Below are 23,883 nucleotides of genomic sequence, written 5' to 3' on the forward strand. Positions count from 1 at the left end.
GTCTGAAGCTGGGGATGGAGCGGGATGCCTATGTGATGATCGCCGAGAAGGGCGAGAAACTCTACCACATGATGATGACCAAGAGCCGCCACCTGATCAAGGACCGGCGTCGGAAGCTGAGCATCGTTCCCAAGTGCTTCATGGGAAAGTGAGTTCTTCCACACTGAACAGTCCATTGCCTTTGTGCAGGCTAAGCTTGAAATCTCAAATGGTACAGTGGTTGGATGACAACAATAGGTGCTCAGTTGAGGGGGTGACCTTTCAACTGGGAACAAGGGTACTTTTAAGACCTCTTCGAGGTACAAATACATGAAAACTGTGGGATTCTTCCACTGAACCAAAACTTCTGCTGTTAATAGTGATCATATTATATATACATTGATAATAATATTTGAAATCCCTACATTCTGTAGTTCTGAGGGAGGTGGATCACAACAGGGATGTTGTGTTGAAAAGGGCTCCATCCATTCTATCGAACCATTCCATGACTAATTTCTGTTGCATATAATTACCGGCCACTGAGAAGTAGAGGAGGAATTGAATGGCAGAATGCCTAACCTGGCCCTATCATTACATCTCTCCTAGCCTGCCATAATGATACCTACTGTAATCACCCTTGCATATGGAACGGCCTAAGTTGATTCCCTTACACACCGTATCATTAAGCAGGCGCTTCCTGAGTCTGCCGGCCTTTCCTCATCCATGTGCACACGTGCTCGCGCGCACACACACACACACACACACACACACACACACACACACACACACACACACTCTAACACAATCAGTTTCCCAACCCCAACTGATGAGTGAGATGACTGGGAGTTGTTTTCCGTCCTGTGTTAGGAGCCACAAACTTGTTGTCGGAGGCGACTGTTTTCAACCGACACGTATAGAGCTTCCTTAAGGAAGAGACCTTCCCTTTAACTGCTAGGACATCATTAGACAGACCCTTCAACAGCGAGCTGCTGGACTAAGCAGCTCCCCCCCCAGTCTTTCAATGCTGTGAATGAACAATGAGGGCCTAGTTTGCCTCCAGTAATGCATTTTCCATTATGCCCCACAGCTCCACACAGTGTTTTGCGAGATTCCGAACAGTTATTAAAATTATTTATTATTTGGCACAATTTTTTTTTGGGGGGGGGGGGGGGTGAATATAAAAAAGAGGGTAAAACCGTGATGGTGATCACTGGAGCTTACTTTATGGAGAGTCAGCATCCAAGGGAAATATTTAATGAGTTTCTATAGAACTGTAAACCGCAATGCAACCTGCAATGAAATGTCAGGGAGGTAAGATTCGATGGGCATTATAGGTGGGGCTGTTTTCATTGTATCTTCAGCTTTCAGTATTATTTGAGAGTACACTGACAGGTAGTGTAGTTTCCTGTATTCGATTAGTAAAGTTTTTTTTTTTTTTTTTTTAATTAAAAATGTATTTTACCTTTATTTAACTAGGCAAGTCAGTTAAGAACAAATTCTTATTTTCAATGACGGCCTAGGAACAGTGGGTTAACTGCCTGTTCAGGGGCAGAACGACAGATTTGTACCTTGTCAGCTCGGGGGTTTGAACTTGCAACCTTCCGGTTACTAGTCCAACACTCTAACAACTAGGTAAAGGGTTAAAGTTCACTATCCCCAATGGGCAAAAATACATTGAGCCAACCAGCATCTATCGATGTCATCTGTCAAAATAATGACGTTGGAAATCAATGGAGTTTTTGGTTGATGACACCAATAAGTGGTCAACGTACACATTCTAACCCGTTTTCAACCCCACGAATCAACGCAAGCATTTCAACGGGCGGGCGATTTATTTCAAGAAGAATTCCCGTTTGTTGACAACTCAAATATAAACCAAATATGGCGGTTAAGTCAAGATTTTGTCCCGGAAGGTAACTACTATCATATCGAAGACGAGGTGCTATAAAATGACAATAAAATAACCCCTCCTTTTCTTTCCCCGAAGATGTTCACTCTACTGACTGTCTCGTACCCAGACAAGCTCAGTGCGTCAAGCCATCCATGTTTTCTGATTATTTTGTATTTTTGCTCACTCTGCTAGACATCTAGTTCGGACTCCTAATGTATCCTTTTCCAGGAAAAGCACTCTACCTCTTAATGCAACCATATAGGCTGTTTGTGTTTGAGTGTGTGATCGCACGTGCGAGCGTGTGCGTGTGTGTGTGTGCGTGTGCGCACTTGCTCTCTCTTCTCCGTGGCTGTCTGTGAAAAGCGATCCATGTAAGCACTAGGGGTTTTTTCAGCACTCTTATCTCCTGCCAGCACCTCACTGTAGAGTGAACAAGAGTCTCTCACTTTCCCTCCCTTCCTGTTTCTATTCCTCTCTAACCGCTCTAGTTCTGATTTTATTATAAATTAGCATAGCTCACTTCGGGAGACGGCATTGCTCACACTAAGTGTGGTTGTTAGATTAAATGAATCTCATGCAGAATGCCGATTTGGTAGTGCCTCTTATTTACGCAGCTCCCTTAATTCCACCATTTGTCAGCAGCGTATTTGGGTGGTTGGTCACACTTTGGTTCTTCTTTTAGCCTTCCTCATTCTCACCCCATTTGCTGCTGTGTTTTCTGTTGTTGTTGTGTGTCTGCCCACATTTTGGGCCTGTATTGCATCATGGGTATGGCAATGCACCAGGGTCAGGTCTGTATTCATTAGGCACGAAAGGAAGAACCATGGAGGGAACCATGGTTCTTCTTTCTTATTACTTGTGTAATAAGAAAGGCTTGTTTGTTTTTTTTTTACAGATTAGAATCTTGTACATTAGAAACAACTTTTTGCAATCAAGGCAACACAGAGTTTACAAAACATTATGAACACCTGCTCTTTCCATGACAGTCTGACCAGGTGAATCCAGGTGAATCCAGGTGAAAGCTATGATCCCTTATTGATGTCACTGGTTAAATCCACTTCAATCAGTGTAGTTGAAAGGGAGGAGACATGTTTTAAGAAGGATTTTTAAGCCTCGAGACAATTGAGACCTTGTGTATATGTGCCATTCAGAGGGTGAATGTGCAAGACAAAAGATTGAAGTGCCTTTGAATGGGGTATGGTAGTAGATGCCAGGTGCACCGGGTTGTGTCAAGAACTGCAACGCTGCTGGGTTTTTACACTCAACAGTTTCCCGTGTGTATCAAGAAGGCTCCACCACCCAAAGGACATCCAGCCAACTTGACACAACTGTGGGAAGCATTGTGGTCAACATGGGCCAGCATCCCTGTGGAACACTTTGGACACTTTGTAGAGTCCATGCCCCGACGAATTGAGGCTGTTCTGAGGGCAAAAGGGGAGGGGTGCAACTTAATTAGGGAGGTATTCTTAATGTTTTGTATACTCATTGGTTGTCACAGCAGGCTTACTTGTTTTTCAAATGATCCTCACTTTCCAGCCACACATTCCCTGAACAAAGTTATTTTACACTGCATGTGTAAACATAACCCCTAAAAACCAGGGGTGGAATGAAGAAAGGACTAAATGTAACAGATTGTTTGAAACTAACTGGTTGGTGTATTTTTCTGTGTGTCTTTTGCAGCTGCTCTGGAAAGTTAAACTCTTCCGCTGCATTGAAAAACACACATTGTTCAGAAATCACATCCAGGGCCGGTTCTAGGAGGGTGCTGGATTGGGCTTTGCCCACCCTAAAATTGAATTTTGCCCACCCAATCAGAAATAATGGAACATATTTAAAATAAAGTAAAATAAATTCATGCTTATTTAAAATTTAAGCCATAAAGCTGAATAGCAAAATGTTGATAAAGATATTGTCCTTAATTTTACACTTCTGAGGTCGAAAGAGGGGTGCAACTCAATAGTAGGAAGGTGTTTATAATGTTTCGTACACTTAGTGCCCTGTTTCACAAGGGTACCTACTTGACATTTTTACCTCGGGTCCCTTGTTCAAGAGGAAGCAAGCCTCTTGTTGACTGACTGATAAAAATATTTCCAATAGCTAATTTGGAAGACCTCATTCTAGCATACTGTAGGTAAAGAATTTATGAAGCTTCAGTTACACACGTGTACACACACACACACACACACACACACACAGCCTCTGTATTCTCATCATTAGCAGTGATTTACTCCTCTGTGTGACCGCTCCAGTGTCAAAATGAACCAGAACGCTTACGTAACACCCCACCTGGCCAGAGTCCACTTGAGCCTTCTGCCAATGTCAATCAGCAGCATGTCTCTTTGAAAAACACACGCAGCCGCACACACTGTCACACACACACACACATACATACACAGTCTGAAAAAAACACATTTGTGAAGGGCGCACTACACAGATCTGGCTGACAATCACCTCCACACACATACCACCAACACCACCACATGCCAAAAAAAGCAGTACCCCAATTCAGTAGGTCATGAGTGACTCTTTTATTTATGGTAAAATATTCCCATTGTTAGTCAACCGGACAGACGAGCTCAGGTGGGAGCAGATGGCTCAAGGTGTCTGTGTTCTAGCAAGAAGACACACGCCACAGGAATCACACGTTTACTGCTTTCTCAGTGATACCCACACACATTTTGGCGTGAACACGCGGGAATCACACTTTTATTCTGCTTTTGCAGCAGGGCACATAAGCATGCTTACACAGACCGAGGCGCGCACACACTTGTTTTTCTATCCTTGTGGCTACCTCAAATTGATTTCCATTCAACATCCTATTTTCCCTAAACCCTAACCTTTACCACTAAACCTAAATGGAGGACCAGACAGTGAGGACAGACACGGTTGCCCTGTTTTTAGCTTCTAGCCAACTAGTAGTAGTAGTATGTCTTTTTGTGTGTGTGTGTGTGTGTGTGTGTGTGTGTGTGTGTGTGTGTGTGTGTGTGTGTGTGTGTGTGTGTGTGTGTGTGTGTGTGTGTGTGTGTGTGTGTGTGTGTGTGTGTGTGTGTGTGTGTGTGTGTGTGTTATTTCTCAGAACGTTTCTTGTATTATTACCTACAGCCGGAAATGATAACTTTAGGATTTTAGATCCGTGGTCACTCACCAGGAATTCAAGCAAAAATGAGATTTTCCCTGACCTGGATCCTTTCCGAGGCAGCTCTGTTCATCCCGGGGGCTGTACCAAAACATTGACACCGGAGAAGAGGTAGAAGGAGTGAGGTCCTAGTCAGACTCAGGCGGCATGCATACCATCCACCGCTTCCAAGTATAAAACTTGCTAATGTTCAGTTCCTGGACAATAAAATAGACAAGCTGATGGCAAGGGTCTCTTTCCAGAGAGACATCAGGAACTGTAAAGTACTCTGTTTTACGGGAATCATGGCTCTCCTGGATATATTGTCCCCGTTATTCGGTCATTGTCACATGCAGTGTATATTCCCCCCGAAGCCGACACTGCGACAGCTCTTAAGGAACTACACTGGACTACATGCAAACTGAAAACCGCATATCCTGAGGTCACATTTATTGTAGCTGGGGACTTTAATAAAGAAAATTTGAAGGAAACCAAAATTCTATCAGCGGATGTCCTGTGTTACCTGTGCAACACTGACTCTGGATCATTGCTACTCTCCCTTCCAGGATGGCTGCAAGGCCCTCCCCCACACTCCCTTAGGCAAATCAGATCACGCCTCCATTCTACTTCTCCCCACCTAGGCAGGAACTTTAACGGGAAGCTCCTGTGGTAAGGACTATTTTAACGTTGGTCTGACCAGTCCAAATCTATGCTTCAAGCTTGTTTTGAACACGTGGACTGGGAAATGTTTCGGGTCGCCTGAGAATAGTATCGACGTATACACTGACTCGGTGACTGGGTTCATCAGCTAGTGCATAGATGGTGTTGTTCCCACTGTGACGATTAGAACTTATCATAATCAAAATATGTGGATAGATGGCAGCATTCACGCAAAATTGAAAGCGTAAACCACTGCATTTAACCATGGCAAGGTGACTGGGAACATGGACGTGTACAAACAGACCAGCTACGACCTCCGTAAGGCAATCCAAGAGGAAAAACAGCAGTACGGGGACAAACTGGAGTTGCAATTCAATGACTCAGACACGAGACGTATGTGGCAGGGACTTCAGACGATCACAGATTATAAAGGGAAAGCCAGCAACGTTGCGGACACCTCGCTCCTGGACGAGCTGAATACCTTTTGCCCGCTTCAAGGAAAACACCTTAGAGCCGTGGGCCCCTGACGCTCATGAGGACTGTGTGCTCTCGTTCTCCGTGGCTGACGTGAGCAAGTCATTTAAGCATGCTAATCCTCGCAAGGCTGCCAGCCCAGACGGCATCCCAAGCCGCGTCCTCTGAGCATGTGCAGACCAGCTTGCTGGAGCGTTTACGGACATGCTCTATCTCTCCATATATCAGTCTGCTATCCCCATTTGCTTCAAGCTGTCCATTGTTCCTGTACCCAAGAAAGTGAAGTTAACTGAACTAAATGACTATAGACCCATTGCATTTTGTCATTTATGAGTGCTTTGAGGCTAGTTAAGGACCATATCACCTTCACCCTACCTGACACCCTAGACCCAATACAATTTGAATATCGCCTCAACAGATCCACGGACGACGCAATCGCCACTGCACTGCACACTGCCCTATCCCACCTGGACAATAGAAATACCTATGTAAGAATGCTGTTCATCTTCTACAGCTCAGCCTTCAACACCATAGTGCCCTCCAAGCTCATCACTAAGCTCAGGGCCCTGCATCTGAACCACTCCCTGTGCAACTGGGTCCTGGACTTCCTGATGGGCCGACCAAAAGTGGTGAAGGTAGGCAACAACACCACCGCCACGCTGATCTTCAACATGGGGGCCACACGGGTGCATGCTCAGCCCCCTTCTGTACTCCTCATTCACTCATGACTGCATGGCCACGTCTCCAACTCCAAAACATCAAGTTTGCTGATGATACAACAGTGGTAGGCCTGATTACCAACAATGTCGAGACAGCCTACAGGGAGGATGTGAGAGCCCTGGCGGAGTGTAGCAAGAAAAATAACCTCTCCCTCAAAGTCAACAAAATGAAGGAGCTGATTGTGGACTACAAGAGACCGCAGAGAGAGCACCCCACCCACAGCGACTGGGCTGCAATAGAGCGGGTCAAAAGCTTCAAGTTCCTCCGTGTGCACATCACTGACAACCTGAAATGGTCCCTTCACACAGACAGCGTGGTGAAGAAGGCGTAGCAGGGCCTCTTCAACCTCAGGAGGTTGAATACATTTGTCTTGGCCCCTAAGACCCTCACAAAATTAAAATTAATCAGATGCATTATTGAGAGCATCCTATCGGGCTGTATCACTGCCTGGTATGGCAATTGTACCATCTGCAACCACAGAGGGTGGTGCAGTCAGCCCAAAGCATCACCGGGGGCACACTGACCTTCAGAACATCTACAGCACCCGGTGTCACAGGAAGGCCAAGAAGATCATCAAGGACCTCAGCTATCCGAGGCATGGCCTGTTCACCCCGCTACCATCTAGAAGGCTGAGACCGTACATGTGCATCAAAGCTGGGACCATCAGGCTGTTACAGTCACCACTATCCGGCCTCCGCCAAGTACCCTGCCCTGAAACTTAGGCATTCCATCTACAGAGTCATTGAACAATGGTCACATTAACAATGTTTACATACAGTTTCACTCAATTCATCTGGAAATACTGTATTCTAGTCATGGCTCATCTTATATAACTTATTTTTTTATTTGTCTTGGTTATGTGTGTATTTTTATTGCTACTGTAGGTATTACTGCACTTTTGGAGCTAGAAACGCAAGCATTTCGCTGCACTTGCGATTAAAATCAGCAAATCTGTGTACGTGACCACAAAACTTTGATTTGATAACACTAACGCCTAACCCTAACCCCTAAACTTAAAATAGCCTTTACTGCTTGTGGGGATGTGATACTTTTCCTTGTTTTACTATCCTTGTGGGGACTTTGGGGGATTTCAGGTCCGAGGATAGAACAAGACCACACACACATTGCATGAACACATACACATTGCATGAACACATGCATACATACATTTTGGCATTAACACACACAGAAATCACACATTTGGTCTGCTTTCGCAGGAATGCTCATGAACACACGTACACATTTATTATGAAAACAAATGCACAGGAATCGCACGTCAAGGCTGCTTTTGCACCAGAGCAAACACATGGGTCGTTCCACGAAATGAGGGCCTTTTGCGTCCCTTTGATATTTTAAATAGAAATGTTCTATACTCACAAAAAGCTTATTTCTCTAAAATGTTCTGCACAAATTTGTTAAAAAATGTGTTAATACATCCACCTGACAGGTGTGTCATATCAAGAAACTGATTAAACAGCATGTGTGCTGGGGACAATAAAATCCCACTCTAAAATGTGCAGTATTGTCACACAACACTGCCACAGATGCCTTAAGTTTTGAGGGAGTGTGCAATCGGCATGCTGACTGCAGGAATGTCCAACAGAGCTCTTTCCAGAGAATTTAATATTCATTTCTCTACCATAAGCCACCTCTAATGTCGTTTTAGAGAATTGGGCAGTACATCCAACCGGCCTCACAACTGCAGACCATGTGTAACCCCGGCAGCCCAGGACATCCACATCCAGCTTTAAAAACAGAATTTGTAAAGAACAACAAATGAGCAGCAGGTGTTCTAATCAGAGTTGCCACTCATCTGCCAATCAGGGATGTGGATTTTCTGGTCTACCTGTATACAAATTAGTCACAAAGAAATACAGAATTCTAGGGTAAGGGAGTGGGCACAAAGGGCAACTCACTATGCCCTCCCAGGGCCACCCGTGGCTGCACTCCTGCCTAGTCGTGGAATCCATAGATTAGGGTCTAATGAATTTATGCCAATTGACTGATTTCCTTCTATGAACTGTAGCTCAGTAAAATCTTTGAAATTGTTGCGTTTTAGGTTTTCGTTCAGCATACATCTAATAGTTCAATCATATTTGAGAAGTAGGTGAGCTGGTTCTAAACTTTTTGGCCATTTTCTGGTGTTTTGTGGTGGAAAACTGATAGGCTCTATCGTAACACGGCAACCCTGTTACCCATAGTCAGGCTAGAAATATTTGACTAATGACATGTTTTTTGTGAAGCTTGCATTCAATTGCCCCTGGCTGTTGCACACAAGCTTCCATTATTTCCTGTCACAAGGGGATTTATGGCAGATTTGTTTTTATTTTTATGAAATCGTCAACCTGTTACTTAATTTGACATTTCACAGGCACCTACTATAGTCATTTATTTTATTTAACCTCTTGATGGGAGAACGTTTTTTCTTAAGTTGAACATGTGCTCTTTATTATGTTGTTTTTGTTTGTTGAAATCACTTTTTTTCCCCTTTTTTTTTTTACCAAGTTACACATCTCAAAAGGCACCGAATTGGTGGAATGACCCACATACACACATGCACGCACGCACACACACATTTTGCATGAACATACACATAGGATTCACACATTTAACCTGCTTTCGCAGGAATGCTCGCTCAAACACACATTCACACAATCAGACACACGCTCACATTCACTGTTCCTCGTTCTCCGGGGAATTGATTTTGCTCAGTGGCGTGGAAGATTGAGCAGAGGGAAATGTAATTTTCTCCTCTCCAAACATTTGTCCAACACTTGGTGTCAGAAGAGGGAGAATACACTGAGGAGAGAATCTGTATTTATGTGAGAGCTTCTGTATGAATGGCACCACACAAGCCATGAATTGGCACTTTTTGGAGCGAGAAATGAAAGGGATGGATGGATAAATGGAGAAAGATGGGGTTTAAGGCTGGTGGGAGGGGAGACAAGGGGAGCAAGGGAGAAGGAGCAGAGGGATAGAAAGTGGGAGGAAATGTGGGTTAGGGGATGACGAGGAAGAGGAGTGAAAGGGAGGGGAGAGAAGGCAGAAGTAGCTTTGGGAGAGCTTATGTTACAAAGGACTTTAAAGGGCTATTTATACCCTACGGAGACGGACCCTACAGAGCGTAGCACAATGTCGTTTTCCGTCACAAAAGGGTACGCTCCGACATTCTACGTATTCCCGTGCCACATGAAGATTGTAAGGCACCGTATCATTCCTTGCGGGGTGTAGGCACTTGGTTCCTTGATCTATAGGCCATGCATCAAAGTAACCTATTTTGCATTGATAAATAAATATTATCTTAGCGAATGTTCAAACAGTAAACTAAACAACATTGTAGCCGTATTAGAACTCCCCTAAAAATGTATTTTGTTTTAAAAGTAATAACTATTGATTCCAGGCTATTGGTAAAAACAGCTGCGAGAGATGTGCTTTTTCTCTGTGACCAAAACATGATGATATTCTATGTTTAGCTGATGTGGGAGTGAATACTTTGAAACAGCAAATCAAATTATGATCATGTTGTAGGTTACACCGGCAAGTGTAAGAATATTTGCCAGGGCGTATTATTTCATTATAAATCGGATTATTTCACATGGTGATGTGGGAATTTACTCTACTTCAAAATCACTTTATATTTAAGATTGCTGTCTTGGTTTAGCTTGGCATTAGACAAATAGCCTATGTTGCATTGATAACTAAATATTATAATCTCAGCGGGTGTTCAAACAATAAACCAAACCACATTGTAGCCTTATCAGAATCCTCCAAAAAGTATTTTGTTTAGAAATAACGTTATTCTAGGCTATTTGGAAGCCTAAAAACAGGTGGCCATGTGCTTTTATTTTGTGACTAAAAAATGATTTTCTATTTTTAGCTGATAAGGGAGTGAATACATTGAAGCAGCGTGTCAAACTGAGATAATATATTATGTTACACCGGCAAGTATAACTATTTGCCAGGGCATATTTCATTTTAAATCCGATTTTATTTCGCATGGCGATGTGGGAAGCTAAAAGGCTAGCTAGCTTGTGTGGCTACCCAATTAGCACCCAATATGCACGGGGGCCATTGTCGCAAGAACCCATATCGACGAATGACACTGTTTTGATAGCTACGTCACTGACAGAACAACGAGCTAGATGTTTCACCGAATGTATAAATCTGAAGCATCCAGTTGGCATTTCCACTCTCCACCAAATATGGTGATGAGAGGAAGTCCAATGGGGGAGAAGATGGAGCGAGATGGATTTTGGCAACATTGAGAGACAAATCACATCTCTTTTTTATATTTATTTTGTGGGAATAATCGGTGAACAGATTTCCTAAATTCTACAATTTTTTTGCTGAATTCCTTGTGATTTTAGTATTTTTTAACAGAACTTTAGACCTGTGTGGCTTGGGTTTGTTTCCTGCTGGGGCCACATACTGTTCACAAAGAAAGTATGCACTCACTTTCAACAGATAACATACGTCATTTAAAAGATTTTCAATCTATCTACTGAACATAAATATAAACCCAACGTGCAACAATTTTAAATAGTTTACTGAGTTACAGTTCATATGAGGAAATGAGTCAATTTAAATAAATAAACGAGGTCCTGATCTATGGGTTTCACATGACTGGGAATACAGATATGCATCTGTTGGTCTCCGATACCTTTTAAAAGGAAATTGACCTCACAATGGGCCTCAGGATCTCGACACGATATTTCTGTGCATTCAAATTGCCATCGATAAAATGCAATTGTGTTCGTTGTCCGTAGCTTATACCTGCCCATACATAACTTCACCGCCATCATGGGCACTCTGTTCACAACGTTGACATCAGCAAACCACTCGCCCACACGACACCATACATGCGGTCTGCGGTTGTGAGGCCGGTTGGATGTACTGCCAAATTCTCTAAAATGACGTTGGCGGCGGCTTATGGTAGAGAATGTAATATAAATGTATCTGCCAACAGCTCTGTTGGACATTCCTGCAGTCAGCAATGCAATTGCACGCTCCATCAATACTTGAGACATCTGTGGCATTGTTGTGCACATTTTAGAGTGGAATTTTATTGTTCCCAGAAAAAGGTGCACCTGTGTAATGATCATGCTGTTTAATCAGCTTCTTGATATGCCTCACCTGTCAGGTAGATGGATTATCTTGGCAAATATACAATTTGAGACAAATAAGGTTTTTGTGCGCATGGAAAATATATAGAGATCTTTTATTTCAGCTCATAAAACATGGGACCAAAACTCTAAATGTTGCATTTATATTTTATTTCACTAATATATGTACATATATATATATTGTCTGTTTCCCCACAGTGAGTTTGTGTCATGGCTGATAGATAGTGGAGAGATCAGCAAGCCAGATGAGGGGGTCAACCTGGGTCAAGCTTTGCTGGAGAATGGCATCATCCACCACGGTGAGAGAACAGTCTCTGTCCTTCATATCATCCGGTCATTATTTCGGACTTTCTCCCTCTCAGTCTCTGTCCTTCATATCATCCGGTCATTATTTCTGACTTTCTCCCTTTCTCTGTATCTGTCTCTCGCTCTCTTTCTCCCTCTCTGTCTCTGTATCTGTCTCTCGCTCTCTTTCTCCCTCTCCGTCTCTGTATCTGTCTCTCGCTCTCTTTCTCCCTCTGTCTCTGTATCTGTCTCTCGCTCTCTTTCTCCCTCTCAGTCTCTGTATCTGTCTCTAGCTCTCTTTCTCCCTCTCAGTCTCTGTATCTGTCTCTAGCTCTCTTTCTCCCTCTCAGTCTCTGTATCTGTCTCTAGCTCTCTTTCTCCCTCTCCGTATCTGTCTCTCTTTCTCCGTCTCTGTATCTGTCTCTCGCTCTCTTTCTCCCTCTCTGTCTCTGTATCTGTCTCTCGCTCTCTTTCTCCCTCTCCGTCTCTGTATCTGTCTCTCGCTCTCTTTCTCCCTCTCTCTGTATCTGTCTCTCGCTCTCTTTCTCCCTCTGTCTCTGTATCTGTCTCTAGCTCTCTTTCTCCCTCTCAGTCTCTGTATCTGTCTCTAGCTCTCTTTCTCCCTCTCAGTCTCTGTATCTGTCTCTAGCTCTCTTTCTCCCTCTCCGTATCTGTCTCTCTTTCTCCGTCTCTGTATCTGTCTCTCGCTCTCTTTCTCCCTCTCCGTATCTGTCTCTCGCTCTCTTTCTCCCTCTCCGTATCTCTCTCGCTCTCTTTCTCCCTCTCCGTATCTCTCTCGCTCTCTTTCTCCCTCTCAGTCTCTGTATCTGTCTCTAGCTCTCTTTCTCCCTCTCCGTATCTGTCTCTAGCTCTCTTTCTCCGTCTCTGTATCTGTCTCTCGCTCTCTTTCTCCCTCTCTGTATCTGTCTCTCGCTCTCTTTCTCCCTCTCTGTATCTGTCTCTAGCTCTCTTTCTCCCTCTCCGTCTCTATCTGTCTCTAGCTCTCTTTCTCCGTCTCTGTATCTGTCTCTAGCTCTCTTTCTCCGTCTCTAGCTCTCTTTCTCCGGTTCTCTTTTTCTCTCGCTCTTTCTCCCTCTCCATCTCTCGCTCTCCTTCTCCGGTTCTCTTTTTCTCTCGCTCTTTCTCCCTCTCCGTCTCTCGCTCTCCTTCTCCGGTTCTCTTTTTCTCTCGCTCTTTCTCCCGCTCTCTGTATGTCTCTCGCTCTCTTTCTCCGGTTCTCTTTGTCTTTGGCTCTTGCTCTCTCTCTTCCTCCTACTATATACATTCTTAAGCCATTTGAAATACCATGGCAATAATGATTTTAAATATAAAACATGTAATTTAGTAATATAACAAAATATCATAATAAAGATAGTGTTGCACCAAGACAGGAATTCATTTTCTGCTGAAATTCTCATTACCGCGACACGTCCAGCTCTGTCTGAATATATGTTATGTTGTAATTTAAACAGATATAAACAAATACAAATATTAAAAAATAAATAAATTGATGTTTTACTAGATGTTTTCAAATTACATAAAAATAAAAGAATTTTCATGTATAATAATAATACTTTTTAATAATAATAAAAACATTTTGGAAAAGTGTCAATGACTGATGTTCTCATCCCCCGCAACATTTTTGAAGGACTGTTTACACACACACACACACACACACACACACACACACACACACACACACACACACACACACACAGACAATTTAAAATAAAGTTTGAATTTGAATGAAGCAACACATCTGCCAGTACCTTCAAGATGGCTACCAGGTAAGCAGATGTCTTTGTTTCTCCAGTTAAAAGTTAGACATTCTCCTTGTCAGGCTGCGTACACGGCACTATTGATTATCATTACAGATACAGGTAGTTTTCCACATTTAGAAAAATGTTACATGTAAAATGTTCTATGAAAATATACTTCATTAATGTCTTGTGTACAATGAGTAAAAATGTGTCGTCATGGCTTCTCTATTGCTAGCAAAGCATGCTAAGGTTTGTCATCCTCCGCAACACCATTCTCACTTACCGCTGCTATTTAAGGCCAGTTGCGGTAGAGAGAACATCTGTTTCGGAATAGAGAATTTAATCATACAGACTATTTTTTAAATATATATATATATATTATGAACTATTTAATTTAAATATGATTTATTAACTGTTGATATTCTGCTTGATGTCCCGTTTTAATTGCAGACAGTCAGCAAGTGACAAAAAGAAAGCTTTAGCGAAGCCTGACAAAATTCTGAGAAAAGGTTTACACCAACCCAGAACTGCTGGAAGAGTACAGAAGGAAGGAGAGAGAGAGGTCAGGGGTTGGAGAGGTTACAGCAAGAGTAATTAGCATATATATATATATATCAATAGGAAGCCTATTCCCTCATACAGTGTCTATAGGAAGTCAATACCCTACAGTGTTAGGAAGTCTACACACACGCGCGCGCACACACACACACAATCAGTACGCCATTCAGTCTCTACTATAGGATGACGTGTCCATAACAGTAAGATTTTTTCCCATGTTTTGAGACATGCTCACTTCATGTCATGCTTCCTTTCCATTTCCAGGTGTAAAAAAAACTAAAGCAAAATTGTAAAATCAAGAGAACTCGAGATCTGACAAAGAAGCAACATGAAAAGAAGACAAAACAGTGGTGGGAAAACTCAAAGGTATTACAGGAGAAACAGCTAAAAGCTGTATTGGACGTGACACCATCAAGCCAGGAAGAAGATACACTTCAACATGTTCAAGAAGCAAATGAAGTTATTCAAAATCTTCAAGAAGGCACAGCCTCCCCAGGAGAACAGCCATTCTCACCTCAGCGGGTAAATGTCCCTGCCATCAACTCAACTCCTAAAAGAAGAGAGACATCTGGACAGACACCAGGACCAATGAAGACATCTACCCCAAAGGAATTACCCAAAAAGAGGAACAGTTTCTTCTATCAAGGTCAAAGTTGCAATATTTAGAAGAGAAGCTTTTGGGGAGGACCAAAGAGCTGGTCAACCTTGAAGAAAATACTGAAAAGACTAGAGATGATGGCCAAGAGGAAGCAGGTAATTGTCAACATGGAGGTTGGTCTGCCAATCTGCCATTGGTCCAGAAAACTACAAAGAGAGGTCCTCAGAGAACATTACCCAATAACAGCCAGAGAAAACTAATGCGCACACTTGTTAGCCACTTCCTTCATCAAGATGAAGTCTCCACTGTAATACATGGGAACTCCGGAAAAAGAGCCAGATATTCTGTAAGAGAGCCTTAACGAATGGCAAATCTTCATAGATGATTTCTGTCTGAGAATCCAAGGCACAACCTTTCCAAGGCTCAATTCTTTAAACTCAAGCCATTTTGGATTGGTCAGCGAAGAGTCACAGACAGAGAAACATGTGCTTCAAAACATATATATGTAAACTTTGGCTTGAAGAGAATGAAGCTGCACCAGCTTGGGGTCATAGAAACATCATCTCCAAGGGACACTGTACAGGCCAGTGTGTGTCGTGACGGTGACATTTACAGGACATACAGCAAATTCAAGCATAAGACATTTCACACAACACTGGATCCTTCAACGAAAGAAAACATCATCGTATGGGAGGAGTGGGTCACTAAATCTGTACCAATAACAGAGAAATGCAAAGATGGGTCCACTGAAGAGAAAGAAGTGAGGAATGGGTTTCTTGAGAAGAGGCATACCTCCATTGAAAAGCTGGTGGGCCTCAAACAGGACCACCTCTCAAACTTTTCCAGACAAATTTGTAACATCAAGCACCAGTTTGAAAAGACTGAGTTGATCGAGACCCTGACCCAGAATGACGTAATGGTTCACACAGACTACAGTGAGAACTACGTTTGTAAATACACCAGGGAAATAAAATAAACTCCCTTTGGAGGTGGAAACCAGCAGGTGACCCTCCATACGGGAGTTATTTATCTCGGTGGGGGCAGGGTGGAGTCCTTTCCATCGCTGTCAGCCTGTCTTCAGCACACAGCCACATGGGCTCACCTTGACCCAGTACTGAGGAGCATATGAGAGGAGCATCCAAATGCCAGGATCATCCATTTAATCTTCAGATGGGCCCACATCTCTATTGGAATAGAACCAACTTTTACCGAGCCTCAACAGTGCCGTTCGTGCGAGGATTTAAGCTTGTAACCTGGAATTTCACGGAGGCGTCCCATGGAAAGGGTGCTCCTGATGGGAAAACCTGGCTGATAGAATTGTGTCCTGTGGTACCAGCATACCAGATGCCAAAACTCTGTTTTGAGCAGCTGAAACTGTGTTCAGCTCAGTTCTGTTTTTGTACGTGTTGTTTTTGTTCTCTGTTTTTAGGCTACGTATGTCATGTACTTTTTGAAGCACTGCGAAATGAAAATGATTGAATTTGAATCCATGATTGTGCCAATGTTATCTCATTTATATTCAACATTAAATGTTAAGTTTTTATCCATACCTCAGTCTTAATATACTTACTGTCATTACCGAAATCATCAACCTCCTTTCCGAAACCTGTGTATCATTAGCGCCACAGGTGTTCATTTAATGTTCATCTAATGAATGGGAAAAATAGTGATTTGCTTTGAAATGCATGTGCAGAATCTATAGGTTATGTTCTTTCAGGTTTGCCACATCATTATGAAAATATGTCAATGCGATATCAAAAATATTAGGTTGTAGATTTTGGAAGGTGTTGCGGTAATGAGAGATCAGCCATAAAAAGACTTGTTGATGCAAGTCTTATTAAAGATTTCATGTTTGAAATCTTTGAAACCAAGATTCCGTGAGAATCACCCAATTTTATGCATTGAAAACAGAAAATTATAGACACGTATACGCAGACAAATAGTGTATGAATGGCGCTGACAGAGAATCACTGCGTCTAAGGCAATAACAGACTTGAATTTTGAAAGCCGTCTCACTCCGAAACTGAGCGACCCCTGCATATTTCTGACACCGCCTACGGTGGCTCAGTAGGCCCACAGACGACACTGACTGGATTAGGGGGGTTGTTGGATTGCGGAGGCCACTGACGGTGATGGCTTTGGCCTCCGGGGGACAGGGCTGTCACCCATTAGGCACTGACCTTAAGGGGGGAGGCGATGGGGGACAGGTAATGGTGACTGAGATTCAGCGTGACAGCAGAGGGTTGCGGGGAAAGAAGGCAGGAGAGCGAGAGATACATGCTTTGGTCATTGGTAGCTCTGTGTGCGTCGAGTCTCAGCATCTCAAAACCGCACACCGATTTCCCCCTGTGTTTTCCCCTTTGGACTCAACGGGTCTCCCCTTGCACTGGCTCAGTGGATGTTCTGTAAGTGTTTATCTATACTCAACGGGTCTCCCCTTGCACTGGCTCAGTGGATGTTCTGTAAGTGTTTATCTATACTCAACAACAACCCTACTGGTTAAATTAAGTGTGAGAGTGATGAATGTTTAACTATTACACCAATCAGTTGTTGACATCTCACTTTCTTCCTTATTTCTTTCTTGACATTTCAGTGTCCGACAAGCACCAGTTCAAGAATGAGCAGGTGTTGTACCGTTTCCGCTACGACGACGGCACCTATAAGGCCAGGAGCGAGATGGAGGACATTATGTCAAAGGTACCGTATCTATCTACAGTGCCTTCAAAAGTATTCGTACTCCTTGACTTATTCCACATTTTCTTGTTGCACAAAAATATTTTGTGTCCCCAATCTACACACAATATCCCATAATGACAGTGAAAACATGATTTTAGACATTTTTGCAAATGTATTGAAAATGAAATGCATAAATATCAAATGGACATAAATAAGTATTCACAGCCCTGAGTGATTACAGCTGTGAGTCTTTTTGCGTTATTCTTTTCTAAGTTCTTAAAGAGCTGTCAAATTGGTTGTTGATCTTTGCGAGACAACCATTTTCAGGTCTTGCCATAGATTTTCAAGTAGATTTAAGTCAAAACTGTAACTCGGACACTCATCAACATTCACCGTCTTCTTGGTAAGCAACTCCAGTGTATATTTGGCCTCGTGTTTTAGGTTATTGTCCTACTGAAAGGTGAATTAATCTCCCAGTGTCTGGTGGAAAGTAGATTGAACCAGGTTTTCCTCTAGGATTTTGCCTGTGTTTAGCTCCATTCTGTTTCTTTTTTATCTTGAAAAACTCACCAGTCCTTAACGATTACAAGCATGCCCATAACATGGTGCAGCCCCTACTATGCTTGAAAATATGGGCAGTCCTGGTTGTATTGGATTTGCCCCAAACCGAACACTTTGTATTCAGGACATAAAGTTAATTGCTTTGCCACATTTTTTTTGTTGCAGTATTACTTTAGTGCCTTGTTTCAAACAGGATGCATGTTTTGGAATATAAGTGCCTTCTTTTCACTCTTGTCAATTAGGTTAATATTGTGTAGTAACTTCAATGTTATTGATCTATCCTCAGTTTTCTCCTATCACAACCATTAAACTTTGAGCAACTGTTTTAGTCACCATTGGCCTCATGGTGAAATCCCTGAGCTGTTTTCTTCCTCTCCAGCAACTGAGTTAGGAAGGATGCCTGTATCTTTGTAGTGACTGGATGTATTGAGACACCATCCCAACTGTAATTAACTTCTCCATGCTCAAAGGGATATTCAGTGTTTTTTTTTTTTTTTTTTTTTTTTTTTTTTTTTTACCCATCTACCAATAGGTGCCCTTCTTTACAAGGCATTGGAAAACCTCCCTGGTCTTTGTGGTTGAATTAAAATTCACTGCTCGACTGAGGGACCTTACAGATATTGTGTGGGGTACAGAGATGAGGTAGTCATTCAAAAATCATGTTAAACCCTATTATTGCACACCGAGTCCATGCAACTTATGTGACTTGTTAAGCACATTTTAGACATTTCAGCTTTTCATTTTGAATGAAATGTCTTAACGTATTTCCACTTTGACATTCTGGGGTATTGTGTGTAGGCCAGCGACAAAAACATCTACATTTTAATCCACTTTAAATTCAGCCTGTAACACAACAAAATGTGGAAAAAGTCCAGGGGTGTGAATACAGTGCCTTCAGAAAGTATATATGAGGGTTTGGGTCAATTCCACTTCAATTCTACTTCAAATCCTATGAGAAAAATGTGGAATCCTCAATTATCTCATTTTAAATTAAATTGATATCAAATGGAAAAACAGCAATAGTGCACTTAGCAGCGATAGCCATAGATGTAGAGAAATCTGCAAAGTCGTTCTGGGATGTAGGACTTGAGGAGGGCAAGAGATCAGAGCTTAGTGATACTTTTGATGTCTGAACATATCTGACTGACTCACATTTGTTTGGTGTGAACTACTAACAAAGCTGTCATCCCCCCACTTAAACTGGTAAACAGCTAAGGGATGGGGCTAGAGAAATGTAACCACTCTCAAATCTATAGATCAAGCTATGGATGCACTTGAGATCAAAATGGTAGTTTTATCCAAAACCATGATTTGAAGCTAAACAGTGTTTGTTTACTATTGCATTATTTACAAACAATGGTGTGAAACACTTATATGCTGGGTTATGATGATAAGACAGTTGAACTAAGTTTATTAGGCATTCATAAGTTATATTATTCAAGAATCAATGGCTATATATCATTCATTTAAAAGTCCAAAAATGTATGTACTGATTGCAGATTGCCTCTTTTTAAGAAGTCAACTTCCGGCAGATGTCTCTAGCCGACATACTACAGAACTGCTTCTGCTTTTGCAATCTCTGGGTTAATCCTAACTGTCTCTTAAGTAAAATGGTCACATAGTCATGCATTGACGTCAATGGGAGACTAAGAAAACATTAGCCTTATAGTACCAGTCAAAAGTTTAGACACACCTACTCATTCCGGGGTTTTTCTTTATTGTGGAATTGCCCCTGAGTTTGAGGCTTTCCCGTTGAGGATACAGTGAATCAAATCTCGTTCTCTCTCTTCTTCCCGTAGGGTGTGAGGCTCTACTGTCGCCTGCACAGCCTGTTCACCCCTGTTGTCAAGTAGGTATCCCTCCTCCTCCTCCCCCTCTGTCCAGGTGCATCCGTATACATATTCATACAGGATTCATATTCAGCCCACACCGCAATCTATGAAATACTGAACAAACATGAGTGCTGCTGCCATTCACACCTTTCCCTCCCTGCGCCTAATCTGGCAACCGTCCGCATCTCGTTCTGCTCCGCTGCTGTGGGTTAATGTGTCAGCCTTCAGCTTGGAGTTGCCCGTTTGAAGTTTCGTAGACAGTTCTGAGAGGGCGGCTGTCGCGTGTAAGCAAACCTAAACGTCGGCCTTGCTGAGTCAGACAAATTTATTTAACATTATTTTTGTTGAAGTACATAATAAGCACGCACACCCAACCCACGCACTCGTTTACTCTCCCGTCCCACCTCCCTTGACAAACACAGCACTCCATCAATCTTAATTTTACCCAACAAGTCACCTTCACCAGTAGCACTGAAATTGGAGAAAGGACGTCAAGCAAATCAAGACACACACACAGTGCCAACGCCTTTCCCTTTTGCTCTGGGGCACTGATTGTTGTTGCCAGGGAGTCCTGTCATTTCAGACAAAACATCAGGGGTTTGGAAAAAATCACACTGATAAAAATATGTCGCCCTGCCACTCTCACATTATGTAACACTGTTGGACGCGTTTGATATTTGCAATGTAGTTTTGTGATTACCAGCCTGCCAGTTCTGAATGGCTATCGTTAACTGGGTCGTACAAGGTTTTAGTTAAGGACACAGATTTTTGTTTTCCATTGCAAAACATTGTGCAACGGTGTGGCCGACTGAACAGGACCATGCAGCTGTATGATCATTATAGTACCTGTGAGTGACAAAGCACCTCACTCTCATTTAATATCCCATTTGGGTCAGCGTGCCATCATTCATACAGTAGGGCAGTAGAGATACACCCTGTACATAATTCACCACATTGTGATTCACAGGCAAACGCAATGATAATGTTCTCCAAACGTTCCACCGTTCACGTGACTCAACCATCCAATTTATTTTCAGAGCTTCCTGATTCGCTTATCTGCTTCCTCTACAAGAAGAGCCTAGTTTAGATGGTAGGAGTTACCACTAACTACAGATTTATGTGACAAAAAGCTATCTTTATTTCTCTACCCCAAATCCTAATCTTATCCTTTTAGGGGGATGAAGAAATACCTGATCCTAAATTAGTCTAGGGATCAGCTTTTACCATCTCCTATGCAATTCAAGCAGCCATTCCATAGAAGTTCACAGCAACTTGAAATAAATGTCACTGGTAGTACACCCACTGACCTGAGCTTTCACACAACACTTGTGTGTCAAGAACACAACAGGTGCTGTATGCGTTGGACATTACCGGACATTTTTCAAAGCAATCAGACGCGATTCGTAAAGGGAAGATATACTGGAGACATTAGACAACTACTAGAAATAATTGAAAACTATTGAGAATACAAGGAAACCAGGAATATTTTTTATAGCAGATTTTGAGAATACTTTGATACGGTATGTCTAGAATCTTAATGTGCCTGGATTTTTCCAACTTTGGAGATTCTCTCAATAAGATGGACAAAACTCGTGTAAAACAATCCTATGTTAAAATAAAGGTCACTTCTCAGAGAAAGCCTTCAGTACGTCTAGAATCTTTAAGTGCCTGGATTTTTTTCAATTTTGGATTATCTCTCATAAAATGGGTGAAAGTCATGTAAAATAACTAAAAATTGTAAGTTCTCTGAACTTTGAATTGTCAAGAGGCGTAAAACAAGGTTGCCATATTTTATTATGGCCATTGAACTGATAACTATAAACATCTAATGATATAAGATTTTAAGGGCCAAAGAATGTATGGAGTACATAGAAAAGTATCAATGAACGCCGATCATTCAAGTTTTCATTTGAGTCCTAAATCTTCAAACTTGAAGGGCCTTTTTGGGGAACTGGATACATTTTCAAGTTTCTCTGGACTAAATCCCAACTATGATAAGTGTACTACTACAGTTGAAGTCAGAAGTTTACATACACTTAGGTTGGAGTCATTAAAACTTGTTTTTCAAAAACTCAACAAACTATAGTTTTGGCAAGTCGGTTAGGAAATCTACTCTGCATGATACAATACATTTTTCCAACAATTGTTTACAGACAAATGATTTCACTTATAATTCACTGTATCACAATTCCAGTGGGTCAGACGTTTACATACACTAAGTTGACTGTGCCTTTAAACAGCTTGGAAAATTCCAGAAAATGATGTCATGGCTTTAGAATCTTCTGATAGGCTAATTGACATAATTTAAGTCAATTGGAGGTGTACTTGTGGATGTATTTTGAGGCCTACCTTCAAACTCAGTGCCTCTTTGTTTGACATCATGGGAAAATCAAAAGAAATCAGCCAAGACCTCAGAAAAAGAATTGTAGACCTCCACAAGTCTGGTTCATCCTTGGGAGCAATTTCTAAATGCCTGAAAGTACCACGTTCATCTGTACAAACAATAGTACGCAAGTATAAACACCATTGGACCACGCAGCCGTCATACCGCTCAGGACGGAGACGCATTCTGTCTCCTAGAGACAGAATCAAATCAATCCCAGAACAACAGCAAAGATCCTTGTGAAGATGCTGGATGAAACCGGTACAAAGGTATCTATATCCACAGTAAAACAAGTCCTATATCGACATAACCTGAAAGGCCGCTCATCAAGGAAGAAGCCACTGCTCCAAAGCTGCCATAAAATAGCCATACTATGGTTTGCAACTGCACATGGGGACAAAGATGGGACTTTTTGGAGAAATGTCCTCTGGTCTGATGAAACAAAAATAGAACTGTTTGGTCATATTGGAGGATAAATGGGGAGGCTTGCAAGCCGAAGAACACCATACCAAACTTGAAGCACGGGGATGGCAGCATCAAGTTGTGGGGGTGCTTTGCTGCAGGAGGGACTGGTGCACTTCACAAAGTAGATGGCATCATGAGGAGGGAAATGATGTGGATATATTGAAGCAACATCTCAAGACCTCAGTCAGGAAGTTAAAGCTTGGTCGAGAAATGGGTCTTCCAAATGGACAATGACCCAAAGCATACTTCCAAAGTTGTGGCAAAATGGCTTAAGGACAGCACATTCAAGGTATTGGAGTGGCCGTCACAAAGCCCTGACCTCAAGCCTATAGAACATTTGTGGGCAGAACTGAAAAAGCGAACTCATTCAAGTCAGGACTGGCAGCCATTGATAGTGTACCCTTTGAGTTTAACAGTAAAAGAGCCAGGGTTAGAGGTTCCAAAATCCTTCTATGGCCACAACGCAATAAGCTGTTCTATATTTGGCGCTTGCTGCCCAAATTGTGATCTTCCCGACTGTAAGTACTTGTGATCCAATTTAATCCACCGCTAAATGATGCTCCCTGGTGTAGTATTTTGAATAGTTTTATTCATGTCTGTTCAGATGGGAGTAATGTAATTTTGGGCAAAGTTATTTCAATTTATCAGTGGGTGCTGCAACACCCCCAGCACCCAAACTTCCCTCTGTGCGCCCTACAACACTTAATCTCTCCGTCTTGAACAAAACATTTTGGAACACCTTCCTAATATTGAGTCGCACCCTCTTTTACCCTCAGAACTGCCTCAATTTGTCAGGGCATGGA

General features: G+C 42.3%; 1 protein-coding gene across 1 annotated transcript in view; it reads left to right on the top strand.

Moving 5' to 3' along the window:
• The window catches only part of LOC139416423 (phosphatidylinositol 3,4,5-trisphosphate-dependent Rac exchanger 1 protein-like), a 116,476-nt gene that overhangs the window by 49,275 nt on the left and 43,318 nt on the right, over positions 1–23,883 (top strand). Inside the window, exons 10-13 of the mRNA XM_071165021.1 lie at positions 1–148; positions 12,161–12,261; positions 17,757–17,860; positions 20,200–20,249. Coding sequence (XP_071021122.1) covers positions 1–148; positions 12,161–12,261; positions 17,757–17,860; positions 20,200–20,249 — 403 coding nt within the window. The remainder of the gene's footprint in view (positions 149–12,160; positions 12,262–17,756; positions 17,861–20,199; positions 20,250–23,883) is intronic.

This window comes from Oncorhynchus clarkii, chromosome 9 (assembly GCF_045791955.1).
Source record: "Oncorhynchus clarkii lewisi isolate Uvic-CL-2024 chromosome 9, UVic_Ocla_1.0, whole genome shotgun sequence".
In the NCBI taxonomy this organism is placed as follows: domain Eukaryota; kingdom Metazoa; phylum Chordata; class Actinopteri; order Salmoniformes; family Salmonidae; genus Oncorhynchus; species Oncorhynchus clarkii.